Here is a 17,682-nt window from a genome sequence, read left to right as displayed (position 1 = left end):
ATCATCTGCATTAACCTCGGGTACATCAAAAACATCTCCTTATTCTTACCCTTGAGATTGCTTATCATCTCATCGAACACGAACTTAGAGTAATAATAATTCCAATCCATGATCAGAGCAACCACATCTGACATTTGAATGTGGCTAGACTCGTCTGAGCCCCCCTTTCACCCTGAGACACACGTGAAGAACGTGTGACTCAAGAACCTCCAGTAAGGATGAAAACATTTCTTGATAGCTGGAGGGTAAGATCCTTCATATCACATCTTTAGTGTGATTTCAGCAACGGCATCTGTGGGTATTCAGTTGGATAGTCTGGTTGATCGCCGAATAGTAAAACATCACGAATGATAGCCTCTGAAATGATGGCAGGATTCTTTTGAATCTTAGAATCAATTGTTACGAATCCCCCAGCCCCGCGTTGGTTAATGGAGGCGTTGTTCCAGAACTCCGTCACCATCTTTTTGCAAATAATAGGAGTTTCACGTATAGCATGAGAAATCCTACACGTGTTGAGCCTCACAATCATGGATTTGAATTCTTTGTGCCCCAGGGGTGGATTATATAAACATCCGGAAATGTTGTGAGTGTCTACAAACTTCAATGGTGCTTGATCAACCATTACTGCAACAAACGAGTCAAGTTAATAAACCATTCCCTTAACTTAACAATCACCCAAATTATAGAGATAAATATTTAATTTATAAGAGAACAAGTACCAAGAATGTTAATTTTAAGTAATGCCGGTCATTCAAAGTAAATTAATGTCAATTTAAGTTAGTTTTCGGTCCAAAGTGGTGATTTCTGTCCAAATGATAGGTTTTCAGTCAAAAGTTGTGTTTTCTGTCCAAATAAGTTCAAATCCACCGAGAACAGGAGTTCTTGGTCACTCAAAATAGGTTCTCGGTCAACCCGTCAACCGAGAACCCTTGAAATTTCAAGTGAACTTAGGAGTTATTTGTTTTGAACACAAGTTCTCGGTCAAACGTCTCGTGAACTCCGAATCCCGAGATCTATGACGATCTCGACCAGAAAAACCCTTGGGTTTTCGTCTTGGAATAAGTGCCATCTTCTCCAAAACACCAAAACCTCTATTGATGAAAGACCTGCAACATCTAAAATTACATAACATGACCAAAGATTCTATAATCAAATCACAAACATCATAATCTCTATCCTAAACAAAAATCATAACATAATTAATGTCCGTTCTGTCCAGTTATCATTCACAGAGAACCGAAAAGGCCCACTTTTTCAAGCATTCATTTTCCTATTGATTAATGTCTATCACGTAAATGCTTGAAGGAACGAGAATTGGAATACTTGATAACTCAGAAGATCAGGGGTTTTCGGCTTTAGATATTTTGCAGATTTGAAAAAACAAAATAATGAGACCAATAATGCACACACACATTTTTTATATTTAAAAACTTTAAAGATTTTGGGCCGAAAACCATGATGGGCCGAAAACAACATATGAACCAGGACCAGCTCCTCAAGTCCAAACCTTTGATGGGCCACAAGGGCAGAAGACAGTTTCTATATCCAATCATGGCATGACCCAAATTTGAAAACGATCTCTTATAGTATTCGTTTCGAAAAGAGTTATTAAGAAGTAATAAAAATAATGATCAAAACAGACAAACTATTTAAAAATATTTAAACACTCAGTCTTCTTGTAATTTAACAAAATTTTGGGATCAGATTTTAGTTTCGATAAAAACGCAACCTCTTAAGAAAAGATTCGAACATGGAATCAGATTGATTAAGATGCTTTCACAATGAATCATGTTCAACATTATTACGACATAAAGAGACAGGTTGATAGCAGGTATAATGAACTTAGCATGATTATCATTGCGTTAGTGATATGAATTAGGGTCAATTAGGCAAAAAACTTAGATGGACATCACTCACGGACCCATGTGATGTCTCCTATCTCTTCTCAAAGCGTATTTGGTATTCCCCATATCACCCAATTTTACTCCAACCCCCTAGTGCTTGTTCAAAATATTTTCTCTATACAAACAAAAACTTAAGCTTCATGGTTGAACGTTGGACTTACAAGCCATCCGGACTTACAGACCTTTCATTCTGCGTGTTTAGAACTTATTTGAATGTCCCACCCTTGTAGTTCTAGTTTGACCCTTTAAGCTTTGGAATAACGAATTTAATAACACAATAGTGTATAATAACAAAAAAAAAAATTAACAAAACAAAGACATAATAATTTTGGAGATCAAGACACTAACGGGCTCGTGTATGATTGGGTAATTACTTTTCTGCCTATAATTCGGAGAGATATATCTAGAGACATGCACATTTCTTCCAGATGACTCTCCACATAAAGTTTAGCATATTTTGTTTATATCACTTCAACTTTTACGCATCGTAGAAAGCTACCATACAAATCAATGACTATTCTAAAGCCTTTTAAGCCTAGTAACTTCACACGTTAGGCACAAAGAAACAATTTTTCTATCATTTTCCAAAGGCTGAATCAATTTTTGTTTGAAAATATTTAAAGCTTCTAAAGAGCTCTTAACTAAATAATCATATCACTTCCCAATTGTGGTATAGAAGACAATTTTAAAATTCTGTCTCCCCAGTCACTTTTAGTTTTTTTGTAAATGGCTATTCCGTATGTCCACTAGCGGATAACAGGACCAAACATATATAGACATATATGTCCCTCAAACTTTGGGTAACCAACATAATTTTAAGCGAAAGAATTAAAATAAAACACACCATAATCGCCCCAGTTGCTTTCAGTCTTTAGGTGAATTGTAAGTCCCGAATTTAGATCACTACAATATGATATCAACCCAAACACGATGTTAGTGCGGAATCCTAATACCGTGGTGATTCAAGAACGAGAATACGAAAAACCATATAATGTAATGAACACAATAATACTCCAAATGCACACGACTATATTATTAAATCATCTAGTGCATGAGATTACCCAAAATCGGTATTTTCTCTCTAGATTGTGGCTCTCAAAGTGTGTTATCTCTTGTTCTGGTCAACAACCCTAAACCTTATATAATAAGATCTATTTACTAGCCCAACCATAGCCCAAAGCCCACCGAGATCCATAAGGATCTCGGTTTACATACATAGCCCAACACGAAACCCAAGAAACATAGAACTAAGTACAAACCACCAAATATGGACCCAACAATCTCCCCCTTGGTTTGTAGCTTCGTTCTTGTTTATTTCACTTCAGTCTTGATCATGTCGTGGTCTTTTTATATACGTCAGTCTAACCAAATCGTGACCCATCAATCTCCCTCTTAGACTGATGCTTTCAAAACTTTTAGAATCTTTACTCGAACATGATCAACAAATTCAGCATTTGCATCCAATACTCTACCATCTCCCCCTTTTTGACAACATCATCCAGTTTGAATCTTAGATACTTCATATGCTTCCATTGCGAGAAATCAGTCTTGAAAGATCAATCAACTTTGATTGAAAGATCAACCAAAATATTTTGAAAACAATTAAATAAAACAAAATTAAGACAAACATATTTTTGTAACATTTATTTTTCTGTTTTTTTTTTAATTTTCTTGAAAGACTTGAAATGAGATCATACAGCTAAACCAACTATAACACAATAACCGATATCAGATTTCATGAGCTGAAAACTTCAAAATGATTTCTTAACACATTTGTTTCGATAAGAGTAATCAAGAAGTAAAAATAAAATAAATGAAATGAAATAAAACCAAAAACAACAAATAAAACAAATTTAATCACCCGGTCTTCGTGTAATTTAGCTAACTAGGGATCAAATTTCAGTTTTGATAAAAACCCCGGCTGTATATGAAAAGATCCGAACATGGAATCATATTGTTTAAGGTGTTGTCACAAGGATTCATGTTTAGCGTTATTATGACATGAAGAGACAGGTTGATAGCAGGTATAATGAACTTAGCATGAGTTTCATTGCATCAGTGATATGAATTAGGTTCAGTTCGGCATAAAGCTTAGATGGACATCACTCATGGACCTATGATGCCTCCTATCTCTTCTTAAAGCGTATTTGGTTTTCCCCAGATCACCCCAATTTGACTCCAACCCTCTAGTTCTTGATCAAAAGATTTTTATAGCTAATTAAACAGAATTTTAAGCTTTAAGGTTGAACGTTGGACTTACAAGCCATCCGGACTTATAGGCCTTTCATTCTAGACATGACAGGACTTACGTTTATGCCCCCGTCTCTTTAGTTCTACTTTGACCCTTTAAGCTTTTGAAATACAAATTTTTTTTAATAACACAATAATCAATTTTTTTAATTAATTTTTTTTAACTTAATAGCACAATATTTTTTATGATCAAGAGACTAACGGGCCCGTGTATGACTGGGTAATTGCTTTTATGCCTATCACTCGGAGAGATGTATATAGAAACATGCACATTTCTTCAAAATGACTCTCCACAGTAAGTTTAGCAAATTTAGTTTATATCACTTCAACTTTTACGCATCAAGGAAAGCTACCATACAAATCAATAACTGTTCTAAAGCCTTTTAAGCTTAATAACTTCACCCGTTAGGCACACAGAAACAATTTATCTATCACTTTCCAAAGGTTTGATCGATTTTCATTTGAAAATGTTTTGAAGCTTCTAAAAAGCTGTTAACTGAATAATGATATCACCTTCCAGAGAGTTACAGTAGACAGTTTAAAACTCAGTCACCCCGATCACTCTTAGTTTCCAGGTAAATGGTTATCCCGTATATCTACAAGTGGTTAAATGGACCAAACACATATGAAAATACATGTCCCTCCAACTTAGAGTTACCGACATAATTTTAAGTGAAAGAATTCAAAACAAAACACATCACAATCGCCCCGGATGTTTTCAGTCTTTAGGTGAATGGCTGGCTAACCTGTCAATCTACGAGTAGATGACCAGACCAAACATATTCAAGTATATGTCCTTCAAACTTAAGCAACCGACATAATTTTAAGCAAAAGTGTGTAAAAACATATTTAAAATCTTTAATTTTATAAGAACACACGCACACTCTTTTTGATTTTTTTAATTTTCTCACCCTAAATTTGTGCAAAAAATTTTGACAGAAGGGAAAACTTTTATGTACAAATTTAACCTCAAAAAGACTCAATCGTCGAAACGTAGTATTTAATAATAATATATGATAAAGTGTGATAGTCAGCCAACTGATGTACTATCATTTCTCTGTACGTTCAAGTCATTTTCTCATTTTTGGGAAACAAAATACACTATACTTGAAAAACTATACATGAACATATTTTTGCATTTTTCTTAAAAAAAATTATAATTTTAAAATCTTTTTGATTGATCAATATTTCATACCAAAGTAATACGGTTACCTTTCATCTTCAAGACATCATTTTCCCATTTGTGAGAATCTCCCCCAAGGAATAGGCTTGTTTTGAGATTCTGCATCCTTGCTACTTGAATGTCTGGATCAAACCTTTCAATATGCAATGTATTCCCTGATTTGTTCCTACACACTTAGAGAGCAGATTAAAAACGTTCTATCACCCTAAAATCCCGTCCAGGCAACAAATAATCCATTTTATGGTTTAAAGATTTAAAAACAATGGATATTTTCCCTGTCATGTGCCTGGAACAACCTAATTAATAAACAATGAATATGTGGTTGTTCCTACACGCATAGAGGGATCAGTTGGACATAGGAACCCAAGTCATAAATGTCTTGGGTTCCCTTGAGCATCAACATATGTAACCTCTTGCCAACTCATATCTTTCCCAACTTTAACAGAATCAATTGTTAATACAGATTCTGTTTACTGAGTTTTAAGTTTCCAAGTCTGTCTTGATTTAGTGAAATTTGAATGAACAGACTTTGGAGTTGAGCAATTCGAATTCGAATTTTTAGAACTCTCAACACTCTTTGACTTCTGAAAATATATTTTTCTTTTAACAGTTTCTAAATCATTTGAGTGAAAACCTGTCAAATTAACTTTGAATCCTTGAGTATCTGTGACCCGTTGTACAGATACTCGTGGTTTTGTAGATAAGCATTTTGTTTAACCACTGGATTCAGTTGAAACCTATTACCTTTCACCTGAGGAGCTTGTCTATTAACAAGACGGTAGTGACACTCCTTTGCCAGATGCTCGCCGTTCCCGCAGACGAAACACGCCTTCATCCTTCTTCTAATGTTAACATAAGCACTTGCCTTATGTTGGAATTCCTTCTTAGGAAAGGTTTTTCCATTCTTCATGCCCTTTGGTGCAGCCTTCTAATTTTGCTTGTAATTGGGAACATATAGACGATGAACACAATTTCTGGCTATATGTCCTGGCGTGCCACAGTGGTAACATGTTTGCCTCTTAAAATAGCACCCAATGATTTATCAACACATGGAGATCCGGAGGATCTATGAGGACGAGACTGTCCTTGTTGTGCTGATTTCTTATGTGCCTTCCCTTTGTTGCCACAACTCTGTGTATTATTATTAGTACAATTTTGTGTTACGGTGTCATCAAAGTTTGATAATACGTTAGAATAAGATTCATTTTCACTAGCCTGAACCCCTTTACTATCAGAAGCAACATCACTCATTTACTATATATGCACATGAGTAGAAGCATCAAAATTGTTCACAAATTTAAAAACAAGCTTGATTTCCTCTAGGGATCCTGATCCAACAATTTCAGATTGAACCTGTTTACCATATTTAATATCTTTTACCTTTTCTTCCTGCTCTTTGGCAACAGGAAGACTAGCATAGTTGTCATTGTAAGGTTGGGGTACCTGACTATATCATATGCCCTCACCTTTGTTTTCTTTCCACCATAACTGATTATCAATCATTGAATTGACTACTTTACTGGAACCATCGAATTTTTCAAAGTCTAGTTCAGCCCTTTCAAATTTACTAGTTAGATTCAAAATTTCTAACTTGGAGGCTTCCAGTTTAGCAGTTAATTCAGTGATTTCTTGTTTGGCATCTAGGTGGTGACAACATTTTATACTGAAATCAGATTTAAGCTTAGAGATGTCCTTTTTCTGTGCTTCTATTTTATCTAGGAAAGCTTTTTCATTTTTCTTAAATTTAAAGTTCTCAGATTTTACTCTTTCCATGTCTCTAATCAAGTTATCATTGTGAAGCTTATACAAACTTATCTTATCAATGCAATCTTGAGAACATGATTGAAAACTTATCTCTGTATACGAACTCTGAAATACTACTTGTGAGGGAGCAGACTGATTAAGAGTACTTCTAAACATTGAAATGGGTTGTGGAGAATCCATTGAGTAACTAAAGGAATTAATCTTATTTTCCCGCAAAATATTTTTCCGAAAAAATATGATCGTCAAAATTCTCAAGAAAGATGTCCCACTCAAAAGAAGTGTCTAGGAAAAAAAATTAAGAAATTTTTTTTTTCGATTTTCCAGCCAAAAATTCACCAAAAATCACCAAAAAAAAATTATTTTTGCCAAAAGTTTCAAAAATGAATTTTTCCTTATAAGGAGTTTTCCGTAAATATTTCGTTCAAGAAAAATTTTCAAAAATTTATTTTTTTTTACCGAGAACCCAATAGCTTGTCTGAAACTCTGACCAAGAACTAACTTAGACCGAGAACAAATAAATCTGACCGAGAACAGTAAGGTCAACAGAAAACAAATCAAGTCAACCGAAAACACAGGTTAGCCGAGAATACTTGTTTACCGAGAACCCTTGCTGACCGAAAGCTAGTTTTACCGAGAACTCCTCTTGACCAAAAGCACGCGTTGACCGAAAACCCACGATGACCGAGAACACGAATGACCAAGAACAATCAAACTTGGCCGAAAACAGATGAAATCCACCGAAAACGATGAAATAATGGTCGAGAACCCTTAATTTATCCCGAAATCAAACAAATTTTTCTTGAGAACAAGGTTGACTGTTTCAGATTTGCAACCAACTGAATCCCATTAATTATGGGATTCAAATACTTTCCAAATCAACCAAATCTATAGCCAAAAATAGAGCTTCTTCTTCTCCGATTAAGAACTCGCCGGAAAAACAACAAAACCACCAAACCCTTAGATATTGAATCCGTTGATATCAAAATAACGAGCCTGAATAGGTCAAAGGCTCTGATACCAGTTGTAAGTCCCGAATCTGGATCACTACAGTATGATATCAACCCAAACACGATGTTAGTGCGGGATCCTAACACCGTGGTGATTCAAGAACGAGAATACGAAAAACAATATAATGTAATGAACACAATAATACTCCAAATGCACACGATTATACTATTAAATCTAGTACATGAGATTACCCAAAATCGGTATTTTCTCTATAGATGGTGGCTCTCAAATTGTGTGATCTCTTGTTCTGCTCAACAACCCTAAACCCTATACAATAAGATCAATTTATAGAGTACCCAACACACTAGCCCAACCATAGCCCAAAGCCCACCGAGATCCATAAGGATCTCGGTTTACATACATAGCCCAACACGAAACCCAGCAAACATAGAACTAAGTACAAACCACCAAATATGGACCCAACATGAATGGCTATCCTATATGTCTACGAGTAGATGACAGGACCAAAAATATACAAGCATATATCCTTTAAACTTGCGCAACCAACATAATTTTATGCGAGAGTGTTAAAGTTTTTTTTTTAATAACACATACACACACTCTTTTTGAATTTTTGTAATTTTCTCCCTTTAAATTTGTGCAATTTTTTTTTAAAAGAATGTACAAATTTAACCTCAAAAGGACTTAATCATCGAAACAGAGCATCATTAGAAACCCCACATGCACATTAAATTTTGTTGTTCTGACCGGTTTTGTAAATAAGTCCGCCACATTGTTATCAGTGTGAACTTGCTCAAGATGAATCAATTTACGGTCGTAACAGTCACGAATGAAATGAATTTTGATGTCAATGTGCTTGATTTTTTAATGTTGAAAAGGATTTAACAATAGCAATAGCAGCATCATTATGACAAAAGATTGGGGTATCAAGAAATTCCAAACCGTAATCCAGCAATTGATGTTGCATCCAGATAACCTGTGAGAAGCAGCAAGCTGATGCAGCGACATATTCAGCTTTGGCAGTGGATGTAGATACCGTTTGTTGTTTCTTGCACTGCCATGAAATGAGTCTATCACCCAAGAACTGGCATCCAGCCAATGTAGATTTCTTGTCAATATCATATCCACCGTAACTACTATCAGCAAAAGCATATAAATCAAAATCTGAGTTCTTGGGATACCAAAAACCAAGCTTTGGTTGCCCTTTAGGATATCTAAAAATGTGATTAACAGCAATTAAACGAGAGAATTTAGGATTAGCCTGGAAACAGGCGCATTGACAAACCGCAAACATGATGTCAGGTCGACTGGCTGTAAGATACATCATGGATCCGATCATTGACTGATAGTAAGTTTGATCTATGGGATTCCCTTCAGGATCAGAGGAAATAAGAGGTCTTTCTGCCATAGAAGTTTCCGCGCTCTTGGAATCTTGAAATTCGAACTTTGCAAGCATGTCTTCGACATATTTTCCTTGATGCAACAAAATTCCCGTCGAACTCTGACGAACTTGTAATCCTAGAAAAGTTGTCATCCCCCCCCCCCCAAAGAACTCATTTCAGATCTTTTCTTCATCGCCTCTTCAAATTCAGAACATAGTGTAGCACTGGTAGACCCAAAGATGATGCCATTCACATATATTTAAACCAAAATCAAATCTTTCTTGACAATTTTAAGGAATAGAGTCTGATTAATGGTTCCTCTCTTGTAACCGTGCCCCAAAAGATGAGCCGTCAAAGTTGCATACCACGCCCGAGGTGCTTGATGAAGGTCATACAGTGCTTTATCTAACTTGCAAACATGAGTTGGATTCTTTGAATCTACAAACTCCGGTGTTTGATCCACATAAATCTCTTCCTTGACTTCTCTATACAAAACCGTTGTCTTGACATCCATCTAATAAATCGTGAATCCCATGTAGGAAGCATATGCTAGAAAAATCCGAATGGCCTCAAGTCGAACCATGGGAGCATACACTTCAGTGTAGTCTAAGCCTTCAACCTGACGAAAACCATGAACAACGAGCCGAGCTTTATTTCGAACAATGACCCCCGTATCATCTTGCTTTGTTGCGGAACACCCATCTTGTTTCTAACGCTTTCTTTCCAACTAGCAGCTCAACCAATCTACAAACTTTGAGCTTATCAAACTGATTTAATTCCCCATGCTTGGCATCCACCCAGATTGGTTCTTGTAGTGCCATTTCCACTTACTTAGGCTATATCTGAGATATGAAACAGGAAAACAAACAGCTGTTGATGTGTCCAATATGACTTCTAGTAGACACGCCTGTTTCAAGAGGACCTATGACATTGTCAATTGGATGATCTAGGTGAATTTTTGTCGGAATTGAATGCTCGGGAACAGAACTAGTGGAAGGTAAGTTTGATGGATCTTCAAAGAATTCAGTAAGAGGGTTCTTCCATCCAGATGTTGCCGTATTGTGTGAGTACGAGGTACTGTCAATGTATTCATTAGGTATGACATCTGGGAATAGAGAGCTTCCAAAGATTTGATGAATCGGGCTCTCCCACTCAACAGATGAAGCATTGACTACAGGTGCTGGCGAAGACACAAGTTCGGTAACTTCTTCTTGTCGATTGTCTGAAAATGGCTGTGTGGTATCCAGTGATTCTAAAGGATTGATACACAGCACTGGATACATGTGAGAATCAGCAGTTATGTCTTCTTCCTCATCAACAGAATTTGAAACATCAACACCCGAAGATTCTGTATCGACAGCTGGAAATACATCAAAAGGCTTAAAGAGTTCATTATAATCGAATAACTAGTCAGGACCAACACGAGCATCAGTTTCATTTTCTTCCAGCCAACACACGTCATACGATTCCACTATCTGCTTAGTTGACTTGTTGTAGACCCTGTAGGCAGTACGACCTGCGTATCCAACAAAGTAGCAATCATCAGTTTAGCTCCAAACTTTGTAGTCGATTCAAGATTCAGTAGAGTACACGGACATCCAAAAGCCGAAAAATGTGCAATTGTGGGCATGTGACCATAGACAATCTCATATGGACTCTTCATTTGAGACTTGTTGATTTGCACTTGATTATGAACATAACATGTCGTGTTAAAAGCCTCTGCCCAGAAGAACAATAGCAGCTTTGAATCACACAGCATAGTTCTTGCCGCCTCAATAAGAGTTATGTTCCTCTTCTCAGCAAAACTTTTTTGTTGCAGTGTCCGAGCTGAAACGTACTATCGAAGCACTCCCTTTTCGGCACAAAAATTATTCAGTGTTGAATTCTTGAATTCCATGCCATTGTCACGGAGAATACCCTTCAGCTTTAAGTTGAGCTGATTCTCCATAAGCACCACGAAGCGTTTACTCAATTCTGCAGTCGCACTCGTATTTGACAAGAAAATCACCCAAGTGAAACGTGAGTAATCATCAGTAATAACAAGACAATAAGAGCTGCATGAAACACTCAAAATATGAACGGGATCCGAACAGATCCATATGCAACAGATGAAATGGTGTTAATAAGTTTTGGCTTTTGAGATTTACGATTGTGTTTACCCAAGGCACAAGCCACACGTTTTTCAATACTAACAAAATCTTTGACAGGTTAACCACGCACCAAGTCGTTTTTAGCAAGACGGTTTAGATTTTTAATGTTGGCATGACCAACGCGACGATGCCAAAGCATGACATTATGTTCTAACACTTTTGAAAACAAGCAGGTTATTTCATCAGGAACAATTTTGTTCATATCGATCGTATAACCATTATCTTTTCTCTGTGATTTAACAAGGACCCAATCCTCTAGTATGATGATACCAAGTTTTAAAATCACACACTCTTTGTTAGTAAAATGGGTTGAAAAACCTTTATCACAGATCTACGAGATGCTCAACAGACTGTGCTTCAACTCATGAATGAATCTAACATTTTCAAACTTTAGAACACCATTGCTTACTGTACCCTTATGAGTGATCTTCCCTTTCTCCCCCCCCCCCCCCCCCCCCCCCCCCGCAAAGGAAACATACCCACCGTTAAATAATTGAATGTCGTGTTTTTGAGAGATGTCTCTTGTTATGTGCCTGGAATAGCTATTATCAACATACCAAGGTCTGATGACATTCCTCCATAGCTGTTCCCGCAAGAGGTGCGAGATCAGTTAAATTTTGGTACCCAGTCCATAGTAACACTAGGTGAACCTGATTCATCTAAACTTGTCACGGTTTGCCATGACATGCCTTATCGATTATCTAATATAGAATTTTATAGCTTGATCACCGGAGATTTAGGAAACCACTAATATCTTGTATTAGAAGATTTACTGTTGTTTGTATGAATGGATGACTTAATCTATGGTTTGCGAGCGGGAGACACAGATGACTTTGTCTTCCTAACTTGTTTCGGTCCAAAAACCGAGTTGGCTCTTGAGACCGAAGCACAGTTTCTATCACCTTTTCGAAACGTGTTAGACTTGGTCTGATGAGGACTAAACCTGCCAACTTTGTTTCTTTTCTAGTCACCGTTAGAGGGATTTGCCTTATAATACCTTGATTCTCTTTGATGGGTATTTCAAGGCATATACCTCTGATAATATCCATAATATGGAACATATGGAGTGTGTGGACAATTTCTAGCACTATGACCAGGAGTGCCACAATTAAAACATGTTTGACGTTTTATATAGAATTCATTGTGGTCAACTCCTTGTCTGGATTTGTTGTGTGATCTATTTTGATTTACTTGGCGTTTACCACCTGATTTATTGCTTGGTTTATCACAATTTTGAACATTTGAACTTCCTTTTTTTAACAAATTTAGGTGATAACATTTATTAGGATTCTTATTTTTATCAGATTTATTCAAAAACACACCACCAGATTTCAAAGTTTTATAGGAATCAACTACATAATTGTCTTTGCTCTTAAAAGTAGAGCCCGCAAATGCATTTGAAGTCACAGAATTCAAAGAAAGTAACTTTAAAGAGACATGAGAATTAAAGTGTTTATTATTCAAAACAAGAAATCATCATCCTCATCAGTCAAATCCTCGAAAATTACTTCATCTGCATGTGAGGTAAACACAATAGTATCATTCACCCCTGAGGTTGATTCAGTGGATTTCACCGAGTCAAAATCGCCTTTGCTATTTTTAGCTAGTTTACCATACTACATGTTTTGAAACTTTTCTTCCTCCTCTTTAGTAAGAGGAAGTGCAGTATAGTTGTCATTATATGGTGGAGGTACACTATTGTACCATATGCCTTCACTGGCGTTTTCTTTCCACCATAATTTATTTTCAATCATGGAGTTAACAACAGTACTGGAGCCTTTGAATTTCTTAAAGTCTAGTTCAGCTCTTTCAAATTTATTAGTTAAATTTACAATTTCTAGCTTAGAGGCCTCCAGTTCAGCAGTTAACTCACCAATTTTCTGTTTGGCATCAAGGTGGTGACAGCATTTTATACTAAAATCATATTGAAGTTTAGAAAAATCCCTTTTCTATGCTTCAGTTTTATCTTTGAAAGCTTTCTCATTCTTCTTAGGATTAAAATTTTCAGATTTTATTCCTTTCATTTCTCTAAGCAAGTTACTATTACGGGATTTGTAATCAACTTTATTAATACAATCTTGAGAACATACTTGGGAACTTACCTCGGATGAGCTGGGAGAGGTGAAGGCCATGAAAGCAAATTGAAGTTCCTTTACTTGTTCCTCAGCAACATTCTCTTCTTCAGGCACTTCAATTTGAGCTAAATTTGCAGTCTAATTATTGATGCAGAGAGCTGTCATCTGATCATTCCAAGAGAATTATTGAGTCACCAAACCCTTCTCACCCTCACCAGTAGTTACAGCATTTTCTCCTTTTTCATTTCCCACTAGAACCATTGCCCTTTCTCTGTTTCCTTCCTTGGCTGGGTTAGTGCATTCACGAGCAAAATGACTCGGCTCGTGACAGTTGTAGCACCTAAGAGAATCTTTATTAAATCCCACCTTCTTATTTGTTGGCCCATTCCAGTTATTTCTGCATGTTCATTTGTAGGCCCATTCCTCTACATCATCAGGATGAATTTGATCCAGCTCAGCAGCTACAACTGGTTGAACAAGATCACCAGCAAGAAAGGCGTTGTAGCAATTCATGAACCCTGCCATTAAGGAGATGTTTTCCTAAGTCTTCTTTGAAATAGGAAGAATTTGACTGGGAGGCTGACTAGAGGAGGCAGCAGATGACTTAGGTTTAACAGTAGGTGCAGATGGTTGAGCAGGTTGAGGAAAGGACACAGGAGATGGTTGTGGTGGTGCCAGTGGTGCCTGTGAGAATTTACCATGAGCCGACTTAAACATAGAGAAATTGTTCTGAGGTTGATAATGTGGAGTATACTGTCCTTGAGAAGCCTTGAACATTGAGAAGCTATCTTATGAGATGAGTGCATTGTTAGAAGTAGCACTATAGTCAGCTGCATGGTAGGAGTTTGCATGGTTTATGGCATGTTGCTTGTCGTCCATGTCTCAAGCCTTGACGATTGCCATGAATTATGATAAAGTAACCCTGTTGAGATCCTTCGTCTTCTTAATCACTGCAACATTCATATCCCAGCTTTGAGGTAAGGAATTAACCAGTTTATTGTTTGTCTCAATAGCGGTCAGAGCAATATTAGCAGATTGCACTTCAGTCACTAGAGATATGAACCTTTCCAGCTGAGTTTCCAAAGATTCTCCCAGATCATGATTAAACATGTTGAACTTTTGCCGCAATAGATCATGACGGCTTCTCCTCATGTCCTCATTACCCTCGTACACTTCAATCGGGGCTTCCCACAACGCCTTAGCAGACTGTAATTCCCTAAATCCCAAGCCAATCTCGGGTGAAAGTGCCATGGTTAAAGTAGCAAGTGCCCTGTCATCCTCTTCAATCTTACCAAAATCAGTATCATCATACAGTTCAACAGGTCTCACAGCAACTTCTTCAGAATTTTCACGTTGATACGTGATAGCTTGAGGGCCTCTAACAATACTTCACCAAATCTTGTCATCTTTCATTTTCACAATTTTTTTAAACCTGAACTTCCACTCGGCAAACCCCTCATGAGACAGCAGACGGGGTACACGAGTAGCAATTCCCATTACAGAGTCCAGTTCTTGATGCAGTGTAACATTATTTGAACTATTTGTTATCTGATTCATTTCGGATAAAGGGTTATGGTTTGGTCCAGAAAATAAGTCCATATAATTTATAAGTTTTCTTAAGGCCCAAAAGAGTAAGCCCAGATGTATAATTACCGTCAAACTAATGTTGATCGAGAACCAAGAAAGTCAACCGAGAACACTCTTAGTTGACCGAGAATAGCCAAAGTCAATAGAGAACCCAAAGATTGACCGAGAACGATCAAAGTCAGCAGAGAACCAACAGATTTCACTGAGAACCAGCAAATTTCACTGAGAACGATCAAAAACCACCAAGAACTACCGAAAACACTTGAATTTAGCCGAGATCACACAAAATTGGCCGAGAACCTACAAATTTCACCAAGAACGACCATATGATGGCTGAAAACGATGAAAATATGCCCGAGAACTTCCAAAAATCCCAATGAAACTTTGACCATGTATTTTGGTAACAGAATAGAAACCGAAAACTCTGGGATTCGAATTTTAATACCAAATCAAATCAAAATCTCTCCCAAGATATCTCAACAGCCCCGAAGAACATGAAGAACAGTAGTTCTTTTATTTCCATAATTCTTCAACGATCCACAAAAAAGAACTCAACCTTGAATCATTTGGGAACCTGTTCTGACCAGCCACAAAATCCACCTCTTGATTCATCAACGAACACTCTAAAGTACCATGATCACCCCTTCACAACTCACATTTATCAACCTTAAATTTTAACTCCTTCACCTCTCTAGTTTAACTTTCCAAAGCAGTAGCCACACTAGTGTCAAGATTAACCTGGTGCACACCTCGAGAAGATGAGGGGTGAACTAGTGACGGGAGTGGAAGTCTTGTGAAGTGGCCTTTTTGTGTATTCTGATTAGGTAAAACTTTCAAACATTTCATTGCATTCCGTGACATTCTTCCTATCTATCGTATTACCCCCCCTCAGCAGTGTCGAAACGAGTTTGAGTTTCATAATTCAACCCATTGTAAAAATTCTCAACAAGAGCCCATGATGTGACAACATTATGTGAACAACGAGTCAAAAAATTCTAAAAACGTTCCCATGCCTGATAATAAGTTTCATCTGACTCCATATGAAAGAAGTGGATTTGATCATAAAGGTGAGATGCTTTGGCAGGCGAGAAATACTTCTTGATAAATTTTGAGCGAACTTCATACCAAGTAATGAATGCTCGTGCTGATTGCGAATCAAGCCAAGTGGTTTCCCGTCCTGTGAGTGAAAATGGAAATTAATGTAAGAAAATAGCATATTCGGTAGCACCTTGTAAATTGAAAGTCCTAAGAACACGACTGAGGCAGTTAATGTGTGTTGGTGCATCTTCGTATTCACACCCATGAATTTGGTTATATGGGTGACAGCATCCATGATGAACGATGGAATCTGCCATGAATTCGTGTTATTGATCTCGGGAATAATGATAGACGAGTGGTTTCCGGTGAAACCATCGAAAGCTTGCTCAGAAACAGTTATATTCTTGTTAGCCATTTGAATTCCTGGTAAACTTCTCGGACTTGATGGTGGTGTACTTTGCGGTGATGATTTCGGTGTAGAATTAGACTCTGACAGTTGTTTTTCTGATGGCGAACTAGCCTCAAACTTCAACGGAGTAAGTCCAAGATTAAACAGTGGTGGTCCTTGCGAACGAAGATGTGGCATATGCCTGAAAACCACAAAAGACCAAATAAATAGACTTGAAAAACATAAAAATAAAACAAAAATAAACTAAAACGTAAATTAGACTCCTACGACTCAAACAAAATAAATAAAGCAAATAGCACATATGTAGCAAGTAAGTCTAATCGAAGCTAATAACACAATCCCAAAAGTCTCCGGCAACAGCGCCAAAAACTTGGTGTGCTAAAAGTAGTCAAATAACTATTAACTAAATTACGCTACACTAGACACTAAGTAATATTCTAGACAATGTTAACCAATCAAACCTAGACAGACTCCTTACGAAGAACTGAATCTAGAAATTTTAATCAACAAAGATCTAACAAATAACCTATCACCTTACACCTTTTTAGGTTAGCAACCCACTTTTATTTGTTTAACTAATAATATTATTCCTATAATCTTATTCGAATTCAATCATAAACTATTCAAAAACACATAGTAGATGACCTAATAAAATCATATTATATGAAACAATCATCAAGGATAGTGTGTAATAATAAAACTAAATCAATCAAAACCAAGCACACATATGCATCAAATGAATAAACGAAACAATTTACCGATTTATAAAACCATAACGAAAAGCATAATCCAAATAAAAATTAAACATCAACAAAGGTTCATCAATAGCCTAGGCAGTCTATGACGTTTAGCCTAGAATCGGTAAATCAAGCAAAACAAGATAAACAGGAATTCATGATGATTAGTAAGAATAAAGAAGTCTGGATCACAAAACCCGTGCATTCTTCAATCTTGCACTTGTAGCTCTTCAA

General features: G+C 36.8%; 1 protein-coding gene across 1 annotated transcript; it reads right to left on the bottom strand.

Annotated features, from left to right (window-relative positions):
* Positions 1 to 268: 268 nt before the first annotated feature.
* Positions 269 to 9,526, bottom strand: LOC143608141 (secreted RxLR effector protein 161-like). The gene is made up of 2 exons (XM_077083312.1): positions 9,047 to 9,526; positions 269 to 460 (listed from the first exon to the last, which is right to left on the bottom strand). Exons 1-2 carry the CDS (start codon positions 9,524 to 9,526, stop codon positions 269 to 271), a joined length of 672 nt encoding a protein of 223 aa, XP_076939427.1.
* Between the last annotated feature and the right edge of the window lie 8,156 nt (positions 9,527 to 17,682).

The sequence above is a fragment of the Bidens hawaiensis genome, unplaced genomic scaffold (assembly GCF_021521415.1).
Source record: "Bidens hawaiensis isolate Kalapana, Puna unplaced genomic scaffold, B.hawaiensis_p1.1 tig00100546_1, whole genome shotgun sequence".
NCBI classification, from domain to species: Eukaryota; Viridiplantae; Streptophyta; class Magnoliopsida; order Asterales; family Asteraceae; genus Bidens; species Bidens hawaiensis.
The sequence above is the reverse complement of the archived record's forward strand: the minus strand, read 5'-3'. Positions and strand labels throughout refer to the sequence as shown.

What these genes read in the sequence shown, in the direction of transcription:
- LOC143608141 (XM_077083312.1), bottom strand. Translation starts at nt 9,526, where the DNA reads ATGCTTGCAAAGTTCGAATTTCAAGATTCCAAGAGCGCGGAAACTTCT. An exon ending in CAGCTTGCTGCTTCTCACAG is followed by an intron (nt 461 to 9,046) that starts GTTATCTGGATG and finishes ATTTGCAAAAAG; the next exon opens with ATGGTGACGGAGTTCTGGAA.